The 27,434-nt window shown below is 37.3% G+C and overlaps 1 protein-coding gene across 3 annotated transcripts in view; it reads right to left on the bottom strand.

Moving 5' to 3' along the window:
* The window catches only part of LOC121303552 (multiple epidermal growth factor-like domains protein 9), a 108,726-nt gene that overhangs the window by 33,045 nt on the left and 48,247 nt on the right, over nt 1-27,434 (bottom strand). For all 3 annotated transcript variants that reach the window (XR_005947814.1, XM_041234318.1, XM_041234317.1), the window contains exons 3-4: nt 10,844-10,983; nt 578-724 (exon numbers count right to left, since the gene is read on the bottom strand). Coding sequence is in view for 2 of the 3 variants with exons in the window: in XM_041234318.1 (XP_041090252.1) it covers nt 578-724; nt 10,844-10,983 (287 nt within the window). In the remaining variant the exon portion in view is untranslated. The remainder of the gene's footprint in view (nt 1-577; nt 725-10,843; nt 10,984-27,434) is intronic.

The raw sequence follows: 27,434 nt of genomic DNA, 5'->3' as shown, positions 1-27,434 counted from the left end.
ACAGGTACAATTTCTACTTGACTTGTAAATTTGTCTTAATAGTTCAGTACAATGCAACATTTCATTATTATTTTTTTAAAACTAATAGTACCATTGTAACTGCTTAGTGTGGTTCAGGTCAAGGTCAACACATCTTAACAGTCCAAGCCAAAACAACCATCTGAACAAGGGCATAGTTTCTGCGGTGAAGCAGGATGAGGATTGTATAACTAGGATGACTGTATATGTAACTATAACGCAAGATTAGTAATAAATAAATAAGGACTCACTCGTTGAAACAAGTTATACTTTGGTCCTTGAAAAGCTCAGGTGAAAGCAAAACTGCTGCAGTCCTGACTTAAAAGCACCTGCTATACTAGAACATGTAACACCTGCACGGGTTTCTGAACCTGGAATAATCTGAGCTGCGTTTGGCTCAGACCTTATACCAGATTCTTCCTTTGCAAAATCTGCACTGAAAACACCTTCAAATATTTTCCTCTTCATCAGATAATCTGCCACACAGTCCATTCACTGCCTAGTGATAAACTATTATGTAGAACGTTAATGGTATTTGTCTGTAAATAAACAAACTCACCAATGTGACAGCTCCCTGTGGACATCACCGTGGAACAGGGACAGGGCTCACAGCTGTCTGTAAGGGCAGCACTGGGCCTGTAGAAATTATATTTGCATTTTTCACAGAGCGGTCCTTCTGTGCTGCCTTGGCAGTTCAGACAGGTGCCTGAAAGGAAATAATTTACAAAAGATTTTTAAAAAATGGGCTATACAGCTGAATCTACAACACTTCAACTTTTCGGTCTATAAAATGTGATTAATGTTACACAATATTAATATTAAACACTTGTGCTTAAATGTTTACTGTGGAATGCCAAAGTGTACTAATGCAGGCAAAAGGCACTGTGGCACCACGGTACATTTGACCACAAATACAACAGTTCACAATATGTAAAACATTGTAAACATATACATATAAGCATGGAAAATACCCAAGCAGATTTACTCTGGCAAACTTTTATTACTACTATCTACTGCTGTTGCTTTCATATGGAATGTTAACCATAAAGCAACTTTGCATTGAATTCAGGGAGTCTCAGCCTGGCACTGTCTGCAGACTTCCATAACATAGATTGGTCTTATCTAGCATAAACGAAAATAAAGTAGTTCATACATCATAATCCATAAATCAGCTGGAGAATACGTTTCACAGCTTACTCAGGAGCAGGAAATACAATCATCTTAATAGAATCACAGTTATTAATCTCAGACTCCCGCCCACAACCATGCTTTCTGTTCACAGACAACTCATTTTAAATCTGAGCATTAGCATTGCTGCAGGGTACAATATATAATGACTATAAATAAAATAAAACATCCTTCCTAGTAACAGCTGAGAAAAGTTTTCAAGCTTTATGATTTATGACCCATGTTGTAAGAGTAAAAATATAAAAACATAATTTATGTGCTGCATTATTATATATATATATCAACCGTATATATATATCTATATTACTTATAATATATATTATATATATATGTCAACAGGTGGTAAAGGTGCCAAACCCAAACATATTTTTCAGCCTTCTATCAAAACTGCAGTATAATAGTTTAACACAATACCACCAGATCTCAGTACAAATCAATAGTCATGCAGTATATACACTATTGTGCTATTGACATTTATAGCAATTGAGTTTGATTGCAAGTTCGATAACTATTTCTGTTCAGTTTTCAGTTCAAGTAGCCTAAAATTCCATTTAGATGAATGCAGTTTTCATTATTGTGCATTTAATTCCGTGATTTCATATAAATATTTCTGAAAAATCAGTTAAACAATTAAGCGTGTTACACATAACAACAACAACCGATTTTTTTGAAATATTATACACTGAAACGGAGATCACACTGAAACGAGTTGGTGATTCCCAGTCCTTACATACAATATGACATTACCGTAACAGAATGCCTTTAAGCTAGATGTATTATTTTACTGAACTTCAATATGAAATCACGGAATCATCATTTACAATATATTTCAATGCACATTAATGCAAACTGCATCTACCTGCAATTTTAGGCTACTTGAAACTGAACAGAAATCGTTATGCTCGTACCTTACTTATTTTCAATGTTGTGCTCATTTTGGCACAGCATAGTCTCTTCACTTAATCGTTTAGCATAAGAACATAAGAAAGTTTACAAACGAGAGGAGGCCATTCGGCCCATCTTGCTCATTTGGTTGTTAGTAGCTTATTGATCCCAGAATCTCATCAAGCAGCTTCTTGAAGGATCCCAGGGTGTCAGCTTCAACAACATTTCTAGAGAGTTGGTTCCAAACCCTCACGATTCTCTGCGTATAAATGCCCCTATATATAATCTCCATTTGTGACCCCTGGTCCTTGTTTCTTTTTTTGTTACAGTTCATGATATTTGGTTTTGATGAGTATAGCTGTGTGGTTGCAAGCAGAGTCTCCAATAGAAATGTAGGAATGTGCTGTCACAATAGTTGGGGAGGGTTTACTGGGAAATGTATTAATTATTCTTTTTGTAGTAGGTTTTATTTTTTAATGAAAAAAAGGTAAAGTCAACATGAGATTAACCATTTCCACAGTTGTTCCAGTGTTTATTGGCTATCCACCGATTTCATATTTTTTTTGTATTGGGTGTGTTTTGTCGGTTACAAACGAAAATCAGAAGCCATATATATATATATATAGAGTGATAGGACGCTCACCATACTGGCTCGCATCGGGTTCTTTTACCAGCACTCAGTGACAAACTCACACACAGGAGATAGAATTCTTATTATTTTTTAATGTGCGGTAACACACTATTTTTAAAAACAAACAAAACTAAACAAAACACCTAGCTTGTTTGTGTACCTAACTAATCTAACTAATAAACAGGACAGCTAGGCTGTTTACCTGTTAAAAAATAAACACAGTTTGATCAAGCACAACAAAAACAAACAAAAAAAAAGGTTTACACCATACCAGTCGCTAGATAAGAACACAATGCAGTGCCTAAAGCTGGTTATAAACAGATCAAAAGATGCCTCCTCTGCAAATCAAGAGCAAGATTATGTTCCTCTTCTCATTTAAAATAGACTTTTGGCTGTCATGCAATTAAATCTTGTTGTGTCCCCTAGAGAGCAATTCTACAGCATGCTCAGCATATAAAGCAGACAGTAAAGCAAAGCAGATAGACAGCATGCGCACGAGTGAAGTGTGTGAAAACGGGTTCCAGTTCCATAGTTTTTGATTTGCAGATGTACGGCAACATTGTTTGCATGATGTCACGCACACAAAGTGTGGATAGATTTGACTTACTTCAATAGGGGGTTTGGGTTGTATCTGCCTTGATAATTTCAGGTTTAACTGAGCATATCGACTGCAGCACACCACCACAGTGGTATGCATTTCCACACGATGGAAAGCCTGCAGGCCTTCTGTATCCAAGCTGTACACAAGGCCTTTAATATATCTGAGTCTGGAGGCTCCAGCAGGGACCATCATTATCACACCCACGTAACTGTGGGACACACAAACAAACCCTGTCTGGTTCCGTGTAGCTGATTGATCTCAAAACGTTGTCAAGTATGGTCTTAAAGGTTCCCAATGATTCAGCATCAACAACCTGGCTTGGTAACCCATTCTACACCCTCACTCAATGGCAATAAATAGCAGTGCTCAGTGACTGACTGTTACTCTTTCTTGAAACTGATTTTTTTTTGTTGGGGGAAAAATCTTTCTGAGAACTTAAGCTTAAAACTGAAAACCTTGGTCACAATCAGAGTTATTCAAAGACTGGTTTTCAAAGACTAAGTTCTGCTTTGGTAAATTAATTTGCTCCGATTCAGTTAGAATGGATAGCCTCAAGCTGTTTTTCAATATCTTGTTCTCCCGGGTGCAATAGTATAACAATATAAAGTTTGCCGCAAAATATAATAGACATTGACTCAATTTAAAAACATCACTGATGCAAAACGTAACACATTGTTTTGTATCCTATTTATTTTCAATGTTCCTGTCTTACTATGCAATTGTAAGCGTTCTGTGCATATACAAATGTGTATCTATTTATTGAGACTAAAAAGATTCTGCCCTCCTTTAACTTGTACATCAAGCAAAACTTACAAATATGGTACTGGAAGAAGAATGAGTACCTAATACACTAATGAGCAGAAACAGATAATATATAGGATTGTTTTCTTTAGTTTGGATTGTCATTATTTAATTTTAAAAATATTTATCATTAAAAACAAATGTGAAGATGGACAAGGAAACCTTGGAGCACTTTGTGACAATGGTGCTCATACAGCACACAATAAAAAGACACAGCACGCTATTCAACCTCCTGAGTGCCTCAAACAGGGATTGAGATGCTTTTAAATGTCACCTTGCAGTCTAACTGCTGTTTCATAAATCTAGACAGATAACCTAATAAAAAATAACAGTTATTATGTGTTCCTATTTTTTAGTATATTTTCCTGTAAAATATCCTCTAGAAAAAAAAGAAATGATATGCATATATGTGATACAGTGCACAGGAGTGCAACAGTGGGTGTTTATTTAATTTAGAAAATATTTCTCTGTTGGACAGTGCAATATTATTATTATTTATTTATTTTTTTATAGTTGCCAATTGTTTTTTTTTATCATTTTTTCTCTCAATTTGGAATAGCCAATTTTTTTTAGCGTCATCTCAAAACTGCCACCCCCGTGCCAACTTGGGAATGGCCAAGACGAACATACACTGTCCTCCGAAGCGTGTGCTGTCAGCCGACCGCTTCTTTTTTCACACTGCAGGCTCACTGTGCAGCCACCTCAGAGCTACAGCGTCGGAGGACAACGTAGCTCTGGGCAGCTTACAGGCACTCCCGCAGGCGACGGCTAGACCACAGGTGCGCAGTGAGCCGAGGATACCCTGTGGAATAGCCTGGACTCGAATCGGCGATGTCCAGGCTATAGGGTGAATCCTGCACTCCACGAGGAGCGCCTTTACTGGATGCGCCACTCAGGAGTCTATTTTAAACCTTTTAAAGACAAACCAGTGCCAAATACAACAAGGTATTACACATATACAATGACCGAACAAAAGTGGAAGGGCAAAATATATAGTTTCGCCTCCCCCTCCATATTCAAAGTGAGGGGTACGTGCCAGTTCTGCCACGTGTGGTTAGAGAGTTTTTTTTGTTTGTTTTTTTTGTTTTTTAATTGCACCAAGACCAATGAGTGCGGGGAATGAGTTACAAGCCATGTTGTTGCTGCTTCTTTAATGGGTACCTTTAGAAGTCCTGAAGTCAATTAATATAAGTCCTGAAAAAACTATTCTTGTTTTTAACATTTCTCATTTTCTTATATTCTCGATTTGTGAAGTTTATAATAATGACTGGTTAAATCACATTTGACATATTCTTTTAAAAACAGATTAATTGGATATTGTAATTTGGCTATGGTTAATTGTCTTGTAAGCATACAAAAGGTATCTTGAATTTAGAGTCTGCTCTTCCACTTACTACAGCATTCCACAAAATAACATACAGATGGATTTCCTTGGATTTTTCAGAGAGCTGAAGATTACAGATTCTCTAGTTTAGAAACAATGTGCAGATGGACAAGGAAACCTTTGAGCACTTCCTTCTGGAACCTCATATAACATATAATACAGACGCGGCCATCAGCCTGCTTTCAATCTCCGGAGAGCCTCACATAGAGACTGTAAAATGTCACTTTACAGTACAAGATTCACTTACCATCCCACTGTTGTCATTTCCAGAGACCAGGCATACAAGTAAACTAATAAAAATAAGAATAATTACCTGTTCCTATATTTTATTAGCTGAGGAAAAAAAAAAGTACTTTAGAAAAAGGAAATGACACACATGTATACCATGTATCACCAGTGCTCAGGAGGATGACAGTTATTTTGTATAGAAAATGTTTGTGTCAATAATATTCAGTCGCAGACACAAGTATTGGCAACCTGCACTTAATCTAACATAATTCAAGAAAATATGTTAAATACAGGCATTTAGTGAACATTGGCTAGTAATTAATATGACAAAGACCAAAATACACAATTTCTTGTAGTTTAAGAATCTTTATAAAAAAAACAAAAGCACTTCACTAATTTCAAATACACCGCCCCCTCGATATGTCGTGGGTGTTGGGGTCCAAAATAAATCTGCTATCTATCGAGGGCCTCGATACAGCAAGAGGCCCATAGAAAAACAAACAGGCTAACAAATACTGCACAACCATTCCATTGTTTTATCGGGGGCGTCAACGTCCAGTATAAATCCTCTATGCAACCTGCTTTTTCTAATTTTTCGTATAGAAGGGTAATTGCTTCTCATCAACTTCAGTCTCCAATTAATTTAATGAGTCTTCCTCTCGTTTCTCAAATGCACAAACCCGCTGCTTTCTATTACCAACAACACGGGAGGCTTGTTGCTAGGGAGCTGACGTCACTGCCTTGTGGCTTCTGCTAGTGCACTGCTGCCACACGTGAACACTTTGTTGGCTAAAACAAAAACCGCTGCAGCAGGTAGATATTTGCTTTGTGTTATTGTTCAATATATGTATATATGAGGTAACAGTACAATATTAATGCCTTGTTTTCTAATTCTTTTGTATGATGTTGTTTGTGATGTGCAGTACGCAATAAAACGAACCGTAATTGTAAGTGCCTATGAATATTGCAGATGGCATATGCAGTTAGACAGTAAAAATGAGGAGCCAACTCCATTTTTGCCCACAGAGGGTGCTCTTGTCCATTGTCTTAATACTGACAATGGCAATCAGGACCACAGGGCTACCAACTCAGGTAGAAACCGTCACAGTTCAGTGCACACGCAAGTGCTGAAAATAATATTCCATAACCAAAGGCGAAAGCAAAAAAGAGAAAATAAAACACAGCAATAAACCTACAAATAAAAGGTGCTGCCCCTGGCAGTGTTCCGTAGCTGCCGTTACTCAGTGCGGCTCTGGTATTATTTGTGCGTTGCTATTCCCTTGCTATAACTCTCGGGGTTGCCAGACCTCCCCAGCTACTTCTACACATCCCACTTGGGTACGTAATAATCAATCCCATTTGTTTGGCAGTGGCTATCTTCCTCAGCCACTCTTGCTTGCCCCTTTTCTTTTTCCAGGTTTTCTATTACGGTTTTTAATCCAGGGTTTGTTTTTTGTTTGTCAACACAGCTCCAGCTCTCTGTTCCTAAAAGGGCAAGACCAAAAAGGGTTATTTTTACAAGTCTAGCCACCCCCCAAGGCTTGTCTTCTGACAACTCAGAGAGGAGAGACCACACACCTTGACCCAACCTCTCCGTGTCACTGCCGTGACTGACAGACAGATCTTACAGGGCTGATGAGCTCCCCTGCAGGATCGTGCATGCGTCAGATAGCCAGCTCAGATCTCACCCTGCTCCAGATGCCAATACTTTTGTCATGAAAAAATATTTGAAATTGCTTAAGTGCTTTTGTTTTTTTTATAAAGATTGTTTACTACCATAAATTGTGTATTTTGGTCTTTGTCATATAAATTAGTTGTATGTTCACTAAATGTCTGTTTTCTTGAATGATCTTGTATTAAGTGTAGGATGCCATTACTTTTGCGACTGTATATGAAATAACATTCATTTTTTTCCTCCTCATTTCCTTGGCATGATGCTATTATACACAACAGTTGCCAGTGTTTGTGAATGTCCTGGGTGAGGATCTCTGTCTCCACACAGGTCTCACAGTCTATACCAGAGTTTAGCAGCATTACTAGATGAATGGATTATTTGGTTCTATAGCCTGCACCTCACTGTGGCTTGGGTTTTAATCTGTGCTATTCCAATCTCTCCTCATGAATATTCAAGTCTCGCTCATCAATACAAACATGACAGAGAGAAAGCACTCAAAACCACCAGGAGAATGGGGTTAATCAATCATGCTTGGAAAGGGGCATCTCCTAGCTTTTTAAGAAGATTAATACACAGAAAAGAGAAACTGTACCATCTGAATTAAACACATTGTAGCAACTACAATTGATAAATGTGCTCTGGTGTATGACTATCCCCTGCATATTTCAGCTACAGCATTAAGAATCTGTCAGCAGTAATGCAATACCACCCAGCAGATATATTGTTTTAACACTTAACAAATTACCTGCTTTTTTTCTTTTTTACTGTTATTAAAGACTAACTTAAATTTAACTAGGAAAGGACTGTTTCTACATTTAAATAATCACCCCTTTTTTATTCTGGGCAAAAAGATTAAGGTATTTTAAATGAATTATTTTTGATCATGTATTTTAAATACTATTAGAAAACGGTTCACAGTCAATGAAAGCCTTAATGAAAGCTCAGTTCACATCTATTGGGACGGTTTCTGGGAATCACTTGGATCCTTTATGTCCCAGCCTGACAATGCCAGGAACTAGATGTGCTTAGATGGGCCAAATGTCCTCTTCTCATTCATAAAATGTATTATGCTCCTATGCGCTTATAACATTATACTAGAAAGGTGTTTGGTGGTTAATGCCAAGTAATTTAAGTTAAATTAGATAAAGTTCTGGGAGTGTTTTGTGCCTTTTTGAAGTAATTTTGACACGAATCTGAGCTGTATTCCTGAGAACCCGAATAAAAAAAAAAAAAAAGATTTTCAAATAACAACCAAACTCTAGACAGTGGCGGGCAGAGTGGGTCAAATCAGGTCACAAAATGCAACCTTCAATTTTAATACGGCCAGTAGATTTTACTGTAAACTCACCACGTTGGTGAATGAGAATTTAATGTACACACAACAGAGCTTCGGCTCAATAATAAGGCTTTCTGCTTCAAAACTGGTCATAACCAATCCTCTTGAAATCGTAGAACCAACACCCACCCAGCCAGGCAAGCTGAGGTAGAAGAGCAGAAATTATCATTACAAATTCATTCTGCTTTGTATGCAGTTAGACGAGATGGCTTTAGCCACTTGGAATAAAACTTAGAACTTTAAAATGCCCCCCCTCCCTCCCCACCTTCAGATATTAGGTTGACAACAAAAGATGAAGGTGTCTGTGTAGCCCTAAAGAACAGTGTAAATATTTTCATCACTTAAAAATAAATACAGCAAATGTTTGCTTATCTGAAATATTTCTACTGAAAGAGCTAATTTCACATATCTTGTTTTTACATTTATTTAGGTTTTTATTTTGTTTGCTAATTCACTGGTGGTGAAAATAAAATGTCTTTAAAAAGGCAGACATGCAAAAACACTCAATAATACAATTTAGCATTTATTGTTTTTTTAGACAAGCTGTCACAAAGACGGCTGTAGTGGGTGATGTCAGACCAGAAACAGAAACCAGGAAATAAACAAAGAGGTGGAGTTTTGGGGAAGCTGAGCACTTCCTTGCACTCAGCATTTAATAAAAATGAACAGACAGTAAATAAAAAGGTTGTAACAAAAACAGCACACAGCACGTGAGGCCAAAATAAACAGACAAACAAAACAAGTCAAAACAACGGTTATATATTTTACTTTGTTTTCTCATTTTTAATTCTCTCCTCTCCACCTCTCCACACCCGTTCTCCACTCACCAAACACACAACCCCGAGTGAGTGAAAACATGCTGCTTTTATGCAGCTGTACCGAGACCTTTTTTCTAGCATGAAAAATTACGGCCCTACTCAGTCTGGGCTTCCTTGCAGCACGACTGATCAGCTTAGATGATAAATAAAAATAAATATATAAGTTTTATTTTTACAGTTGGAAAGAGTACCTAGGTTTAGGGGGGGGTGAGAGAGAGAGAGAGAGAGAAGCTAAGACTTGATCCCCTGTCTGAGGGGACAACTAAATATACCAATACCAATTAAAAATAATAAGGTCCATTTAAATTTTAAGCGAATTGAGCGGAAGTGAAATCTGCTATAAAATTGCATTGGTTTTGTTTTTCAGGAATTTTTATTTCACTTGCACTTGTATCTAACCCTGATGTAACTATCAACACTGTTATCTGCTCTTGAACTGCCCCAATATCAAATCTTACTGTGTTTTGTATTTGCTCTTATTAGGACTGAAGTCACTGTATTTTGTATCTTGCTCTTAATTGTACTATAATTCTTGATATGTATTTTTTGTATACAACTGTAAGTCGCCATGGATAAGTAAAATAATTTTAGGAGTTAAAACAAAAGCAAATATGACAGTCACTGTTCACTTCCCTGAATTGCTATAAAATTATCTTCCCTGGCATTTGATTAATATAGCTCTATTTTGTGGCATTTTATGTACAGTATAGTTCCCTGACGTATGTATACAGTTCTCTGGCATTCTATGCACAGAATACAGTTCCCTGGAATTTTATGTAGTTAGTTCCCTGGAATTTTATGTAGTTAGTTCTCTGGAATTTTATGTAGTTAGTTCCCTATAAACATTGATTGTTTATAGTTCCTCTCCCACAATTTAAAGAGCGAAATACATGTCTCCTTATATGAAAATGACGGTTAACATAAAACTTAACTTGGCCACCAGGTTTTAAAAGCTAGTGACCAAATGGCCACCAGCATACAAAGTGATTTGTCCCATCCTGGTGGAGGGTCTTTTTTATATGAACAATAAGATACATGAGTTACACACTGTAATACAGTACTTTATTAGCTAAGAATACTGTGAAAAATATATATCTTAATAATGACTGCTTTGTGTTTTAATGGCTGGTTTCCAGACCCTGATTAGAACTAATATTGAACTAACTTACCTAAGCTATTGTAACACTAGGCAGATTTGTTGTAATCAGGGTCTGTGAAACCAACCATATATACACTTATTTGGGTTGTGGAAAGTTGACATGCTTTGTAAACACCTACCTGACTGAGGCAGACAGGAAACTGAGTGATTGTTGCATTGACATGGTTGACATCCAGTGTCACTGAATCGGAAATAGCCAGGCTGACACTCATCACACTTGGAACCGTAAACTCCCTTTTTGCACGTGCAAATACCAGAGCTGCAAGAGACAACATGAAGAACATTATAGTACACCGGACCAATATGGAAATATAAACCAGAACAATTCTGCAGAATGTCAAACAGTCTTGGCAGTGATCACTAAAGTGACACCTCCTAAGAGAACACTTTGTCTAAGGGAACACCCTTGTGGTGAAACAGATTGTTCCTATTGTTGACTCCGGCTAAAGGAACAGGAGCTTTGCTTAAAAAAAAACACCTTCTTAGCACCGATAGCGATTCGTTCACAATGGATACAGAACTGGTTAGTAAAAAAGCAATTTGTCATCGCAAGAGTGTCTTGAGGGACATGGATTGGTTTATTAAGTCTTTCCAGAACCACCGTCATAAAATTGAATTGTTTTGTAGTTTGATTTCCACGAGTGCATCTCATCGCTACAAAATGGCACGTAAACCAACGGCAAAATGCGGTGCTGTTTCTCTTGCTACACAAAGTTGGAAATTGCCAAACAATTTGGCGTTTACCATTCTGGTGAGTTGCTTCACCATTTTGTTAAATAATGTGCATGTCTTGTATATTGCTGCTGCACTTTATAATGTGTGTAGGGGTGCTGTGTTAATTTAGTTTGACAGTTAGTTTATTAATGTTAAGTTAACTATAAGTAATGTCCATTGTTTTTGCCTCTGCCACTGTGACAGCCCGAAACACACCCGCCAGCTAATTTCAGAGTGCATAGCGATTTAAGCTTTTTGACCATGTTGTTTTGTGTTAGTTTTATTAACGTTAGTGTGGCTGGTACTTTATTATTATAGTGTATTAACACACACTTGCCTACTGTTTTGCTTTACTTACTCAGTTAATTTCTTATGTTGATGTTAAAGAAAAACAGCATGTTATTATACAGTAATAAAATGAGCAGGAGACATTACTCAAGGTTTTCATTTAGTAACCATCTCTCTAAGGCATGATTTGATCTTTGCTTCCTTCACTAAAACATACAGTATTGACACTGAGAATTAAATGAACGCAGATTTCCCAAAGAAACTGCATGTATGTTTGCCAACCCTGTGTCTTTACAATGAGGGAATGATAGGAGGGGAAGAGGAATGACAGAAAGGAATGACCGTTTTTACTATGATGGGTGAGGGAACAGCACAATGCACTAGGCTACATCTCAGAGCAAGACTAGCCAGATAGAGAAATAATGTGCAGGTCAATATCTGAGTATTGAGGGAGTCGGTGCGTGTTATTGAAATTCAGTATGTCTAATGAAATGGGCTGAGAGTCAGAGGGAATTCATCTAAATTAGTGAGACTGTGGTTGTCTGACTGTGCAATAAAATCCAGGAAATCGTTAACATTCAGTGTGCATATATTAAAGTTCTTCAGGTTTTTCCCTGCAGAACGGTCCCTTATGGGAACAGTTGATCTTCTTTAAGTTGTATCCCTATTAGGCCTCTAACAAAAGGAGTGTCAGTGTGGGAGAAGTACAGTCATGGAAAAGTACAGAGCAGTTAGAAGCAGTTTGAAAGCTGCAGAAACTAAACTAAAAACTTACAAAAAAAAAAAAAAAAAAAAAAAGAAATTGGTCTTCAAGCCAGCAATCTGTGACACCTACATGATGTGGGAAATCCAAGAAAATCAAGCAGATCCCTGAGAACGTGGACAGGCTCCTGAACAAACAGGAGATGACCCAGTAGCAGTCATCCACATCGGTACAAACAACATTGGAAGAGACCGGACACAATCCCTGCAAAACTAATTCAGAGAGCTAGGAAGGAAATTAAGACAAGACCAACACTGGTATTTTCTGGGATACTGCCGGCACCTTGCAAAGGACAATACGGAAAGCTGGAAATACATAATCAAAATGCCTGACTGAAATCGTGGTGCACACAGGAAGGCTTCACCTTCCTTGAACATTGAACCATATTCTATAACGAGAACTATCTATATAGGAGGGGCGGACTGCACAAATAAAAAGGGAACTGATCTACTCGGAGAAAGGATCCTCAAGGATGTTCAGAAGCATTTAAACTAGAAAGGAAGGGGGGAGAAAACAACAAAAAAAACAAAATCAATAAATTAAAACCCAAAAAGTAATGACTAAAGCTAAGGTTTACAATTTTAGAAAGGCAAACTATGAAGGTATGAAACAGAGACTAACAGAAGTAAATTGAAGTAAAATAGAGAAAACATCCACAGAAAAAGGATGGCTGTTTTTTTTTTTTTTTAATTTAGTACTAGAGGTGCAAAACAATTACATCCCAAAAGTAGACAAATCCAAATCTAAAACAAAAATTGCTAAAATGGTTTAATTAAAAAAAAATCAATGAAAAATATTCAGTGAACAAGGGCACTTTACAGAGCGTTTAAAAAGGGACCAAAAACAAAAGTACACAGAAAGAGTACTTGAAACTGCAAACACAAGTCAAAAAGGAAGTTAGAAAGGCCAAGAGAGAGATAGAAATGAGCATTGCTAAGGGGGCTAAAACCAATTCCAAAATTATAACAGCAAGAAAGAGGAAGTAAAATGTCTAGGAGATGCAAATGGCAAAATCATAGACAAAGAGAGCAAAATAATAAATATATTAAATGATTACTTTTCACAAGTTTGTACAAAGGAGGATTCGGACAACATGCCCCACATGTCATCCAGTTCCTATCCAGTTTTAAATAACTTTAGCATAAGAGGCAGAAGTGTTAAAGGGACTAGAAGCTCTTAAAATAAACAAATCCCCTGGGCCGGTTGAAATCCTCCCAAAAGTACTCAAAGAAATTAAAAGAAGTTACTTACAAACCGCTATAATAATATAATAAGAGCCAAAATGGAAAATTACCTATATAGTAACAGTATCCTAGGAGACAGTCAGCATGGTTTTAGGAAAGGGAGATCATGTCTAACTATCCTGCTTGATTTCTTTGAGTGGAGTACCAGAGGAATCAGTATTAGGTCATCTCCTATTCCTAATCTACATTAATGACTTAGATTCTGGTATAGTAAGCAAATGTGTTAAATTTGCAGATGACACAAAAATAGGAGGAGTGGAAAACATCACTGCAGCAGCAAAGGTCATTCAAAATTATCTAGATGGCATTCAAAACTGGGCTGACGCATGGCAAATGACATTTAATAGAGAAAAGTGAAAGGTACTACACGCAGGCAATACAAATGGCCATTATAAATACCACATGGGAGATACTGAAATTGAAGAAGGAATCTATGAAAAAGACCTAGGAGTTTTTTTTGACTCAGAAATGTCTTCATCTAGACAATAATCGGATACATAGTGAAAAGTATTGAATTTAAAGGGAAGTAAGTTAGGGAAGGGAAATAATGTTAAAACATTACAATGCGTTAGTAAGAACTCATCTACAATACTGTGTTCAGTTTTGGTCACCTCGCTACAAAAAGGATATTGCTGCTCTAGAAAGAGTGCAAAGAAGAGTGACCAGAAGTATTCTGGGTTTAAAAGGCATGTCATAGGCAGACAGGCTAAAATAATTGCATCTATTCGGTCTTGAACAAAGAAGACTATGCGGCGATCTTATTCAAGCATTACAAATTCTAAAAGGTATTGACAATGTCACCCTAAGGGACTCTTTCAATCTGAAAAAAAGAAACAAGGACCAGGGGTCACAAGAGGAGATTATATAAAGGGGCATTCAGAACAGAAAATAGGAGGCACTTTTTTTACACAGAGAATCATTGGAATCTGGAACCAACTCCCCAGTAATGTTGTTGAAGCTGACACTCTGAAGCTGCTTGATGAGATTCTGGGATCTACTAATAACCAAACGAGCAAGATGGGCCGACTGTTTGTAAACTTTCTTATGTTCTTAGGAGTCTGTACGGCTCTCGCAACACTGCGAGTAAGAATACTCGGTCAGCAGATTCAGGAAAGGAGAAAGTCTTTGCTGCTAAGAACTCCAAAAGGTCTTTTAGGAAAACCTGCAATTCAGACAGAACTGATGGGTTTACGAAGAATATTTCCTGTATTTGCAGGTTTTAATGCTCAGAATTCTGACCTTTACTGGCAACTACACTCCAAAACCTCCAATAGTATTGTACCTTCGCTGCAAAAAGCATGACTAATGCTGACCTACAAGATACCATATTTAGAGATCGAACCCAAATTTAGTGGAATAGTGTTATTTAACAGTAATCCAATTTATTATGGAATTTGCTCTAGGTTTGAAAATAACAAAACCAGGACTATTGCCTGTTTTTCTTTTTTTAAAATTTATTTATTTTATTTACATCAGATGAGCAATACATGACTTGTATATATTTTTTGTATTATTGCTCAATGCAGCTGCACAATACCATATTTTATAACCCAACAGCCTGGTCTATCTCATGTTATCACATTGTAACCACATGCTGTAGTGCGAGTGTTCTCCAGTGCAGCATTCTGGAAGCCGACTTTCTCCGTGTTATTCCCAGAAGGTAATGACCATTGATCGTTGAGGTTACAGGGTAAGTGCACTGCTCAGAAAAGAGGGGGTTGTATTCATACACTCCCTGGAAGCCCTGTATTTCTAAATGACTGAAATAACCTTTTAGTGGCCAAACCATATAACGCCTATGCCATTGTTTTGTAAACAAAGCTACACTAGGATCTCCCGGTGTATACTCAGGGAGGGTGCCACCTCTGAATTTGTTTTAACTACTGAATATACACATGATTTGTCTGCTGTTGTAACTGCAGACAGAACCTTCGGCATAGCTGCAACCTTCTGGCTGGCAGATCATACTAGATGCTGTCTCTCTTTGTAACAGCTTTTGTTTGACATTGGCAAGCAGTGACATACATTGCACTTGACAAGCTGATTCAGTGCTAGGGCTCAGTTACTGTTTGCACTGGTACTGGCATCTAAAAAAAAATAACCTCAACCTGGGACCTACAGAAAACTCTCAAGAAGTTGTAATGCCATCTTAAAATCGGGGCTCAGCCACAAATTCACTAAATAACAACATCATGTTAAACAAAAGCATTAACAGCTTGAAATTCTGAGCAATCACGCATTTAATTACGATCTTAAATCAGCTTCACTTCATAATCAAACAAGTATAATAACCTGTACACTACATCAAATGTATAGGGAGAGTGGAGCATGTAAAAGTACTTTTGTAGCTAAAATAAAAAATAATTTAATAAATTAGATCTGTCATGCATTCATTTTTACTAAAAGATGCGCAGTTTAAAGAAACACTTATAGAAACCATGAATTTTCATTCTAGAACTTGACATCAGATGCTAAAAATAGTTCTGAGTTTGCTTGACTTGCCTCCCAGGAGTTCTGTTACAGCTTCACTTTCTGGGTCATTTCACCCTAGCACTGTTATTAGGGTCAAAGCATCAAGTACCCGATATCAGGTTTTTAAATGAAAATAGGTTTTCTTAATCAAACTGCTTATTTCAGATTTACATAGTGGATGTGCAAAAATAAAAAAATAATCATTCTATTTGCTATAACCACTTTGAATAAGAATATTGTTTTGTGCTTAAGAAAATACCAATCCTATGTGTTATCATGAAACTGACTGGGACTGGGTTGCCATGGTTACAGCTCATGTCTTCAGTATAAGCAACGTTTTGGTGCTTTACAACTATGTGCCTTGGGACTAGAGCAGGCAAAAGGGAACATTGTTACTGAAATTGCAACTCATCTCGCTAATCTGCATCCAAAGGGTCATTGATTATAGAAAGGCAATAGTATGAAATGTATATGTTAGTAATTGCAATGGTTTTACAAAATACATTAATACAGTATGTAAACCTTCATTACATTCAACACATATAGATGAATTTAAAATTATGGATTTGGGCATTTGCTGTTTTGTGTTGCTTTTTCACTAATATCCTGATACTCTACAGAAGCACAATAATCGTCCCATCAATGTCCAATGCATGAAAAGGATTTTAACAAGATTTATCTATTATGCCTTTACTACCAATGCAGAACTTGAGCACGGACATATTCCAAAAATGGGTTGTTCTGCAGTGGTAACAAATGAATTTTGCGCAACCTGCACCACAAGAGTGGGCAAAGAGAGGTAAAACAGGCGACACATATTGCTCTGTATTTGTCCCAATACTTGTTTGGAGGGTAGTATATTGTGTTTACCAGCAGCACAAAAAAGCAAAAAAATATCATTGCTTGTATTAATTTTGGCATGTTGGGATTATTCAGTCCCCCTGTATTTGTAAGACAGGTATACAAGAGTACTACACATTACTGATACTGCGATATGAACAAAGCTTTCTTATCTGGAGGGAGGAAAATATATTTGATGAAATGCTTGTAGTTTATGGCAGCAATCCTTATTGTTAACACTAAACCTTTGTAAGATCAAAAGGAGACAGTATGCTATGTCAAAGTCAGGAGTGGTATTTGTCTATGCAGCACTTCAAATGGAAAGAAAATGTACTTGTTTCTCAAAAGTCAGATTAAGAACAAGGAGACCATTCAACCAGTCAGTGTTTGTCCAGTTCCAAGTAGCTAATTGATCACAGAACTTCACCTAGTCGATTCCTAAAGGATCCCACTGACATGGCTCAGTAATTCATTCTGTACACTCACCATTACGGGTATGTGAAAAAACTGTCGTCTCCTACCCTCTGAGCAGAGTCTGTTTCCACTGATCTCTGGTCGAAATCTCTGTGCTATGCTTGTGATAGTGACTAGGATTAACTTTGTTGACTCATTTTAGGATTTTAAAGAGTTCAAGTCTCCCCCCAATCCTTGTAGTCCTGGCATTAGTTGAGTTAGTGTTTGCCGGACACAAAGCTGCTACGTCCTTTTTTGTAGGACGGGGACCAACGTTTACATCAGTATTCCATGTGTGGTCTCACCAGTGCATTAAACAACCTAAACATTACACCTCTTGATTCTGTATTCTACGCTTTTGACTATATGACCTGTTTATAATCAATATTTAATTGTTATAGGATAACTATTCCACTTGATTTCAAATTGAATCTTGACTGGTTGACTTATTTCCAATGGTTCCAATAATTTACATTTTCGTACCCTGTCCTCATTATTTGAGAATACCAGGTTGAGACAAGAAGCTTTTTCACAAGAGGGTGAATTTACAAATTGAGTTAAAAAGCAATCATTTGCATGTTCTAGCAGCTCAAGCTCTGATGTACCAGCACTGTAGTAGTTGTTCCATTCGACGCTTGCAAAGCTTCTAAAGTTAGTAAAATAAATGATGCAAGGGATATAAGCAATCCATTCTGTGGTGCTGGTGTACACAGAAACAAGAGGAGTACAAGAAGGCCCTCTACAACCAAACTTGCAACTTATACTCGGTTTCTGTTTACTTGAAGGTTTGACATGGTCCCCATAAAAGGTACTATGGAAAAACAATGTGTCATTGTGTTGTGTATCCACAGTTGTTTTTATGCCAATATTATGACCAACAAAAGCACAAGCAGTAAACTGGACTCCAATTTGATCCACAAAATTGTCTAAATAAAAAAAGTTATTTATATTTCTTGTGACAACCGCTGGCACTGTATCTTTGTTGCCGTCACCTTGATTGAAACGTCAAACACTGATAATGATCTGTCGACACTATACCGTGACAAATGCTATCTGTGGGTTCTATAATTAATTTCAGGGAAGTCGTTTATCTCCAGCTTTCTGCCTGGACAGTTCTGCAATGAGGTTGAGCCTCTGCAAACATGTACAACATTGGAGGCAGGAGCAGGAGGTTATTCTTTAGCACTGTCATGGCTGACACCTTTGTACTGTGCCTTAGTTTTTAAATCTACACTTTCTTTCCCCGAGAAAGTGTTAACTACCTGCTGACAAAGAACCCAAACTTGTACAGAAACGGCATTGAACCCAAATCCTTGTCACCAAGCTAAACACCTACTAGGTACCCTATAAAAGCACGTTGTACATGTTTTGTGTTGTTAAATAATGCGTAAAAACAGCAGGCAAACTTACTAAAGCTTTGTGAAAAATACAAGTTAAGCTTCAAACCACTGACAAACGTTAGGTTATTCTTATAAACCTTGTTCCCAGAAATGGAAATGTAACCATTACCTCATGGCTATTTATCCTTAAAGGCCAGCCTGTTTGGTACTAGGCCTTGCATGCGTCACAGGGATAGGGATAAAACCCATTATGCAAATAGCAAGTCAACAGTTGCTGACTCAGCTTGTGTTTGGTACCAATTTGGTGCCTGTAGCACCAGGTAGGTACATTAGTGCTCAAATGGGGGTTACACATCCCCTGCGGCCCCCAACGCCCCAGCCAAGGCTGGACATGTCTGCTCCAGCCTCAACGCCACTGTGTAACAGGGCTGGTGCAGTATACAGTACTTGTAACAAAAACCCGCCGTCTCAGACAACACAAGCAGCAATGCCGCTGTACAGTATGTTACAGGCAAAGTACTCTAAAAACTAGGGATGCACCGAATCCAAGTTTTTGGGATTCAGCTGAATACCGAATCCATCTCAAAAGATTTGGCCGAATACCAAACCAAATACCGAACCTACAAAAACTGTCAAGAAAACTGAAGGAAACTGTTGAATGAAAATCAGACTGGCAGCTAATAACAAGGGCCAGCTAAACAGAGCCAGTCCACTGCCACGTTTATAGCCTATTTTAAATTACAATTTCAGCTTGAGTGCCTTTAAAATGACTTTCGTAATTAAAAATAAAAATTTTATTTTCAACTTCAATGAAGCGTTCGATCCCAGGGCCACTACGGGACTTAACAAAAACCCTGTCTGAGTGCACAATACGTGTAAATAGCTATTACTATAATCACATAAATATATATTGCATTAATAGTGTAATTACACAAGCTAATAAGCAGATAAAAATACATTAAAACACTTATCTGGTTATAGTCCCTCTTATCATAGGGTCGGATGAACGGAAAAATGATATTGAGATCTGTGCATGCAATCTATTTATGCCCTCAGCATAACTACCCATGAGTTAATGGTTATAGTTCGTACTTGGTAGGGAACCATGTTACTGCCCAACTCCTCAAGCCTCTCAACTTCATCAGCTCAAGTAATTTGTGAGAAACATGTGCTTTTGATAAATAAATTCAGCTGCCCTCAGGTTGGCCAGGCAGTGTTTCAGGTATTCATAGACAGTCTTTTATTTAACATTATTCCTTCAAATAAAATAAATATTGGTTTTAAAGCTGAATGCATTTGTTTTCCAAAAAAAAGAAGCGTGATTCACCTTAAATAAAACAGTAGACAGTTTGACATCTTATCAGTGTATGTCTGTTGTTGCATGCATAACATACATATGGCTAGTCAGGGTGTTTATGAGTGGCTCTGTATACGATTTTCTGTGGCCAAAGCATATGGGAACTCACATGAATGGTTTGTATGCAAAACAAGGCTAAAAAGTAAGCTAGCATGTTGGAAGAAACAATACACAAACCATAAGTGATTTCCTATTACAAGTTAGCTTTAACAAAAGACCTGCATTATTAATGGCAAGGCATGGCTTTTTATTAAATACAAAGCTATCTGTGACCTAACCGACCCAAGCAGACTTCAATTCCACACCATCAAAAATGCGATATGTTACATTCGCTCTCTCCCACAGGTTGTGCTGACATTTCCAATTTGCAGCTACTCTTCAAAGAAAGTGGTTTTATACAGTTTTGCAGATCTGATGATTATGCAGAATTGCAGTGTAGTAAACCTTTGACCCAGTATCACTAAAACACTTTGATTGTAACAACATCCTACGTGAGATGTGGCACGTACCCTACCAAGAATGTTTTATCCAGGAAACCACTTCTATATTTAAATTGGTTTACATCTTTCCAACAATCATAATTTACATGGAAAAAACTTGGGCGTTTAAAAAGCTGCAGACAGCATTAAGAAACAGACTTCCCTACCCTCGGCTCACCAAGACACACCCTTACAGTCTGCAGGGTGGTCTCTCGCATTATTGACACCTACCTCCAAGAGGAAAATGTGCTTGAGAGACAGAGAGTCAAAAACTAACCCCAGTGCAGGGCTTATTGGTTCCTGCCTTGCTGTAGTGCTGGACAGCAGAGCAAGAGTATCATCACAGACCATGGCTGTACATGAATATTTCACAAGTGTGTCAGTGCAGGGAGTACATAGATTATTGAATTGGTATGTTTAAATATGCAGTTAGCATTGCATGCTTGTGCAATGAGCATATGGTAACATACATGTTCATATTCCATAAATTATATAAATATGGTTGGTTTGGCATGCAAGTATTCTGTGTTTGACTTGAGAATTAAAAGTTAAATATGGGTACAATCTTATTGTGTCATAAATGCTAACTACAACACAATCCTTAAAACAACATATGTTCCTTTGTTAAAAACAACATATGTAGAGCAGGCCCTACAAGTAAAAATGCCAGAGTGACAGGTTTCTTCATGTATCCCAGTTTCTGATAATCATAATAGATTCCGATAATCTAAATAATACTAAAGTAATTACTCAACATATAACACTTATTTACAGGGATGATTGGCTCTGTGTGTGAATGAATACATGAATGCAGTCAGGACCTGACTATTCCCAAACTAACACCAAGCTTAAAAATGCTATAATCAAATAGTCTTCATAACCGCATTTACCTTCAGTAGAATGGTCTATCAAAGTTGCGGTTATAAAGTGCCTAGACTCCAAGGACCCTATTTCAAACAAAGGCATATTTTCAGAAAGAAATAAAACAATTATAAACAATATAAAAATCACACTAGCAAGAAATTGCTCAATAATTTAACTCCAGTGACAAAGTGGTTTCTTGCTTGTCTTTTCCAGTTGTTTAATTCCTATAAAATTTGCCATGAATTTGCACACTGGCCCTGAATGTTGTAAACAAGCAGAGACTAAATTGACTGCTGCCAGATTTCCTTTTTTAGAGGTGCTGTTTTTTTCTATAGTCAGTCCCTTTATAAAGCTCATTCCAGTGACGTTGATTATGTATATATATGATTAGTATACCAATATAGAAGGATAGAGAAGAACAAACAGTAACACATATTACATTGTAGCTTCGTAAAATGCTGCTGCTCTCTCCACACATGGGAAGATATAAATTGGGCTTGCTGTTTGTACAATGCCACCTCTGTTACTGTCTACTAGCAGCAAATAAAAAGAACTTGAGAAAATAAGGAACAGACAGCAAAATATATTGTTGGATAAAATATAAAACACTGCCAATTTCAGTCAGTAATTTTTCTAATACATGCCCATGGTGTTTCCCTTTTAATAATGTATACTATTCTATAATACACAACAATATGTTATTAATTCAAATACCTTTTTACAGTAATTCCCTTGTACCACAGGGAATGTTCTACCCAAGTGCCAACACAAAGCAGGTGGAATCCCAGCACAGTGTAAGGATGCTAAGGGTGGCGGGTCTGAATAGAGACGCAGGAGGCGATTAGAAATCCGACTCCAATTTCCTGAGGAGGAGGAGGTCTGTGCTCTACATGTACAGTCCATGTGGGATGGGGGCTAGGAGGGAGAAATTAATACAGATCTTTTCTGCCAACCCCATCCATAAAAAAAATCTGAATCTTGACTTTAAAAAAGAAATCTTGACAAGAAATGCAAACTCATAGGCAAATACCAGTCTCAGTGGAGCTTTAAGCTACCGCTGCCTGCTCCTGCTCCTGCTTTATCATGAAGGCGAATGCCCAGCCTAGATTGTATTGTTTGGTGTAAACCTTGTGCCTTTTTCTTGGTGTCTTTGTTTAATAAATGTGTGCTTTGTACTGTAAACTGCAGCTTCTGTCTTGGAGCCTCTTGCCAGTAACATCTTGGGCCGTGATGCTATCCTGTCACAGACCGACATTGAGGTTATTCACTGAGGGGAAGTTGGAATTGTAGCCCAAAGGGATTATAATAACAGCTACTATTTTGTGGAGTGATAACCCTAACCTTAACCCTAACCCTAACTGACCATACAAATCAGTGCAACAGATAGACAAGTATCTCTCAGAATCACCAGATATAAACTCTGTGAATACCTGCAATTGTTAGTGGAAAGTGTAAGAACAATGGCAGCTTTGAAGACTGCATTATTTAAGGAATCCCCAATAGCATAATAATACAGCAAGAAGCAGGCGAGTTCAACAAAAATGTCTTATAAATATATACAATGTGTAAATATATAAAGTGCCCTTGGAAACCAATGTTCTCATTATATATATATATATATATATATATATATATATATATATATATATATATATATATATATATTTGTCTGATTCATAAAGCTGTATGGTGTCATTAAAATGACCCTTATGGCTTCATAATTACCACATGCCTCAGACCAGGCAGTGTTTTAGTGGTCTCATTTCCTAGCATCAGTTCTGTGTTTAGGAAGATGTATTTAAGCCAAACATGATGACAAAAAAATAATTATCCAATAATTTAAGTTTTTTGTTATTTGTAACACATATATTCAATTGCATTGTCTGAACAGGATAGGCTACCTGATGGTTGGAAAAATAAAATCAGGCTTGTAGCCTATTCATTGCTCTAAGCAGAGAACACGACAGGGTTTGTGAGCTTGTGTGGGCTGTGCATCAAGAGGAGGAAGCCATCTTGGAAGATGATCCTCCCATCAACCTGATGTTCACCTTGCCAGCACATGAACCCAATCAGCTTCTCCTGTCATACTGTTTTTAGCAAGAGCTTGAGTCTTGATTGTAATGCTAATAGAGACCGGTACCATATTTTAGTGTATGCTAAACTGCATATGGAACATCACAAGGCTCCAAAGCTGTCCTACTTTGTGTGTTGTGTTACTAAACAACTAAACTAGAACTAGGAGATGTGTTGACCGTCAATGGACCAAGCAAATATGTTCTGAAGTAGAACTACTGCTGTAAATATAAACATGAATGTGATTGACTATATTGATCACATCCATACACTTACAGTGAGACAACTACTGTACAGAAATTAACAATGTCAATATTTTAAATTGAATTGAAGCTATATCCTGTAACATATACTGCATGTTTAAAATATTTAAATATATATTTAATAGGTCTATACTAAAAACATAATTATTTCTGGACAGTATTTTCTTCCTCCATTTGGTCCCTTATAATTGCCTACTTACTGTAACTAACTTATCCCCCACGTTGCACCTCATTCCCTTTTGGTTTTTCTTTCAAACCTTTATGTACCGTTTGTATCGTTTATCGGGTCTGCCAGAAAGTACAGTGTTCAAGATAACATTATTTTATAATATATAACGATTTTCACAAATTCTGTTGTTCAATCAGTCAAATCACAGCTGCTCTACCCTCCCCAATGCCACAAAGAGGTGTTGGGAATGAGACATTTTGAAATTATTAAAATCCAATCTATTTTCACAGGTTCCTTAAGAAGGCTGCTTGGAGAAAAAACAAACAAACAAAAAAAAGAGATAAGGGCTTGGGGCCGCCTGCTGCTAATCTCTGTTGGGTAGAGGCCTAATCCATGCAATCTCTAGGCTTCAGATGTCAAAGCAGTTTCTGCACTCCTCTCACACCAGTGTGTAACTCTCAAACGTGAGAACCAATTTAATTCAGATTTTCTGCTTTAAGTAAAAAGGACCTGAGCTGCAGGCTGTTAGATTTAGGGCTGCCTGTTCAGGGGGAACAGACTTGCATGTTATAATGTTGTTGTTTAGTTGCAGTGTCTGTAGACCTCTCAAGTGCCTGCTACTGAACCACTGCACAAACTGGGGTGCTGGGATTGACCAATACAATCGAAGTATGTATTGAGGTGCTATGGGTTTGAATCCTGGGACACATACAGTATCTGTCCCCTTTCTGCCAATAATTTACAGCTCCTTATTAGTATTATTAATTTATTAGTATTATTTATTTGGAAGATTACTGTTATTACCAAAGGGTTTCTGAGAAAAACAATGGGTAATAAAAGTATCTAACACCTCTTTTGGCCTAAAGCCATACCTTCACATATGCTTCCATTCAAATGGGTTAGAGCAGGTCAAAAATTGACCAGGACTTCTGGTTCCAGTCAATACAACCTTTACTAAAGGGCTTTGTGATATTTTGTCACAAAAAATGCACTGTTACCAGACTCTCTAGAGCACAGGGCAATGATAAGGACAAACAAAATAGTAGTCCTGTTGTTGAACAAAATGCTCACAATCTCTATACAACTCAGAGAAAGAGCTTACAGTAGGGTTTGGTGAAAGGAAGTTTGAAGTTGACACAATTCTAATGAATTACTCCAATAAAAGCAAAGATATTGACTTCTTATGGAAAATTGTCCAGATCAGCGATATCCCGTGCTGCTCGGAGCTTCATGAATGACTCCTTTGTGAATGTGGTGGGGGTTGGTCTCCCACAGGAGTGAATTAAGTGTGCTTAATAAAAAATATAAGTGATTGATAGCGCTGAGCTTTTAGCAGATACACTGGAAAGACCTTCTGTATTGAGGGAATTGTTGTTAGCAGATCAGGTACGAGGTAAATGACATGCATATCCCCCTCCACAGCTGCACAAAATAAATAAATACAAATAGAGCTATCCATATAGTGAAACAAAGTATATCATCCCAACCTCCATCATGAAAGATAGATAGAGAAATGTACATATGGATGTACAGGTGCCTAAATATACAACATTTTACAATACAGAAAATTTAACTGCCAAAGAAAGTAACATGTAAAAACAGATCTAGGCTCACATATGGGTATTAAAATAGTTTAAACATATTAAGAAGGTTATATTGTTGTCCAACAAATAAATAAGTGGAACTCGTTAATCAAAATGCATGTTAACTTGATCAAGACAAATGAATGGAAGCATAATTCTCTGTTATGGAAACTGCTAGCGTACAAGGAGACATCTCTCTCACCGCGAGCAGCAGCCAAATGGAAATGAAATCAAAAAATATCCATTTTGTGTATAATTTGTAAACTTTGTTTAAAATTGTGCATTTTGTCATCGCACTCCAGGGTGTGTTTCAATAACCCATAATGACAGCTCCTACTGTATCTTTTTTTTTGCTTATTTTGTTTTTTTACAGTAGATAGTAAAAATTCATATTTCTTCTCGGTCATTATGTCAGCAGCTTATTACTTTCAGTGTCAGAAAACATGGTGTTGTACACTAGATACTACACATTAGCACTAGTGTACTACACTGAACAATTTAGACTCCTCTACTGTACACAATTACTTTTTAGGCCAGTAAAATCTCACACTTGAAGTGCTAGGCTCTGATAACTGAATCATTTAATCAAGGTTTATATAACTGAAGTTCCACTTCAGAGCTGGAAATTCTATATAAATCAGTTGTTATTGTGGTCAATACACTCTCAAAGCTGATCTTCCCAGCTAATAAGTGCAGCAACAAGACACTGACTGACAATGTGCATCCCAGGCATGTCAGTACTGCCAAATAAATAGTCATTCATATTTTATTCCACTCCCTGAAGCCACAGACAAATCTACTATACATTTGCATTGACTTTGACCCACTGATTTATGTGTCAAGCTACATTAGCAAATAAGGAATCTCCCCTAGTAGCTATTATTGTATTTATGAACAAAAACAAAAAATACCCTGTGGCGCACTGCATGTGAATGTTTCTTCAAAAAACAAACACACACTCTCTCATTGGTATTCCAGATTAGATAATTGTCTGTCCTCTAAAGAGATGCAAAACATTTGAATAATTAACATTTGACAAGACTTCTACTAAGACTTGTTTCTGGCAATGGTGACGGTCAAGACATCACAGTGTTGCAAAAGATCATGTTCACCACCAGTGTTTATACATGGTGTGACAGGACGGAGTGTGTGGTGATGTCAGGCCAAATGCAGGAAGAAAAAAACACTGACAGGTACTGCAGTGCAAAAAGATGTGTGGTGTGCTGTTTATTTGAATACAAAAATAAAAGATTTTAACAAATACACTGCTCACAGAGCACAATAAAAGTTTTAAATAAAACAAATCACAAACACAACAAACAACTAAAACTAAGGTCAGGCTGAGCAGGTGTCTTCACTATTCCTTAGTTTTTAATTTTAGTTTCGTTTTCGTTCCCTCTTTCCGCTCGTTCTCCTGTTCCTCCACCCTGAGTGCTGAGAGCTGCAGGCTTTTATGCAGGTGACATTTCCTGATTAGCAACAAATTAATCACCTAATTAATTTGGGAGATGGCCACCTTCTGCACAAGTTTTTTTTAAATTACACTGGCAGAGGACGAGCTGCCAAAACATGCCTCTGCCAAAACACACAGCTCTCGCCGTCATATATATACAAATCATAAAATAAACAAATACAAAACAACACAGGGGTGGATCGGGAGACCCCATTCTAAAAATAAATAAATCAATGTACAGGGCTCATCGCCCTGTTACACATGGAACAGTTAAATGGTGACAGTAACTGTTAGGTTTGATATTAGACAATAAAGTGTAAACTGTACTTAATAACTGTAGTACACAATAAACTTG

The sequence above is a fragment of the Polyodon spathula genome, chromosome 33 (genome assembly GCF_017654505.1).
Source record: "Polyodon spathula isolate WHYD16114869_AA chromosome 33, ASM1765450v1, whole genome shotgun sequence".
Classification (NCBI taxonomy): domain Eukaryota; kingdom Metazoa; phylum Chordata; class Actinopteri; order Acipenseriformes; family Polyodontidae; genus Polyodon; species Polyodon spathula.
The sequence above is the reverse complement of the archived record's forward strand: the minus strand, read 5'-3'. Positions and strand labels throughout refer to the sequence as shown.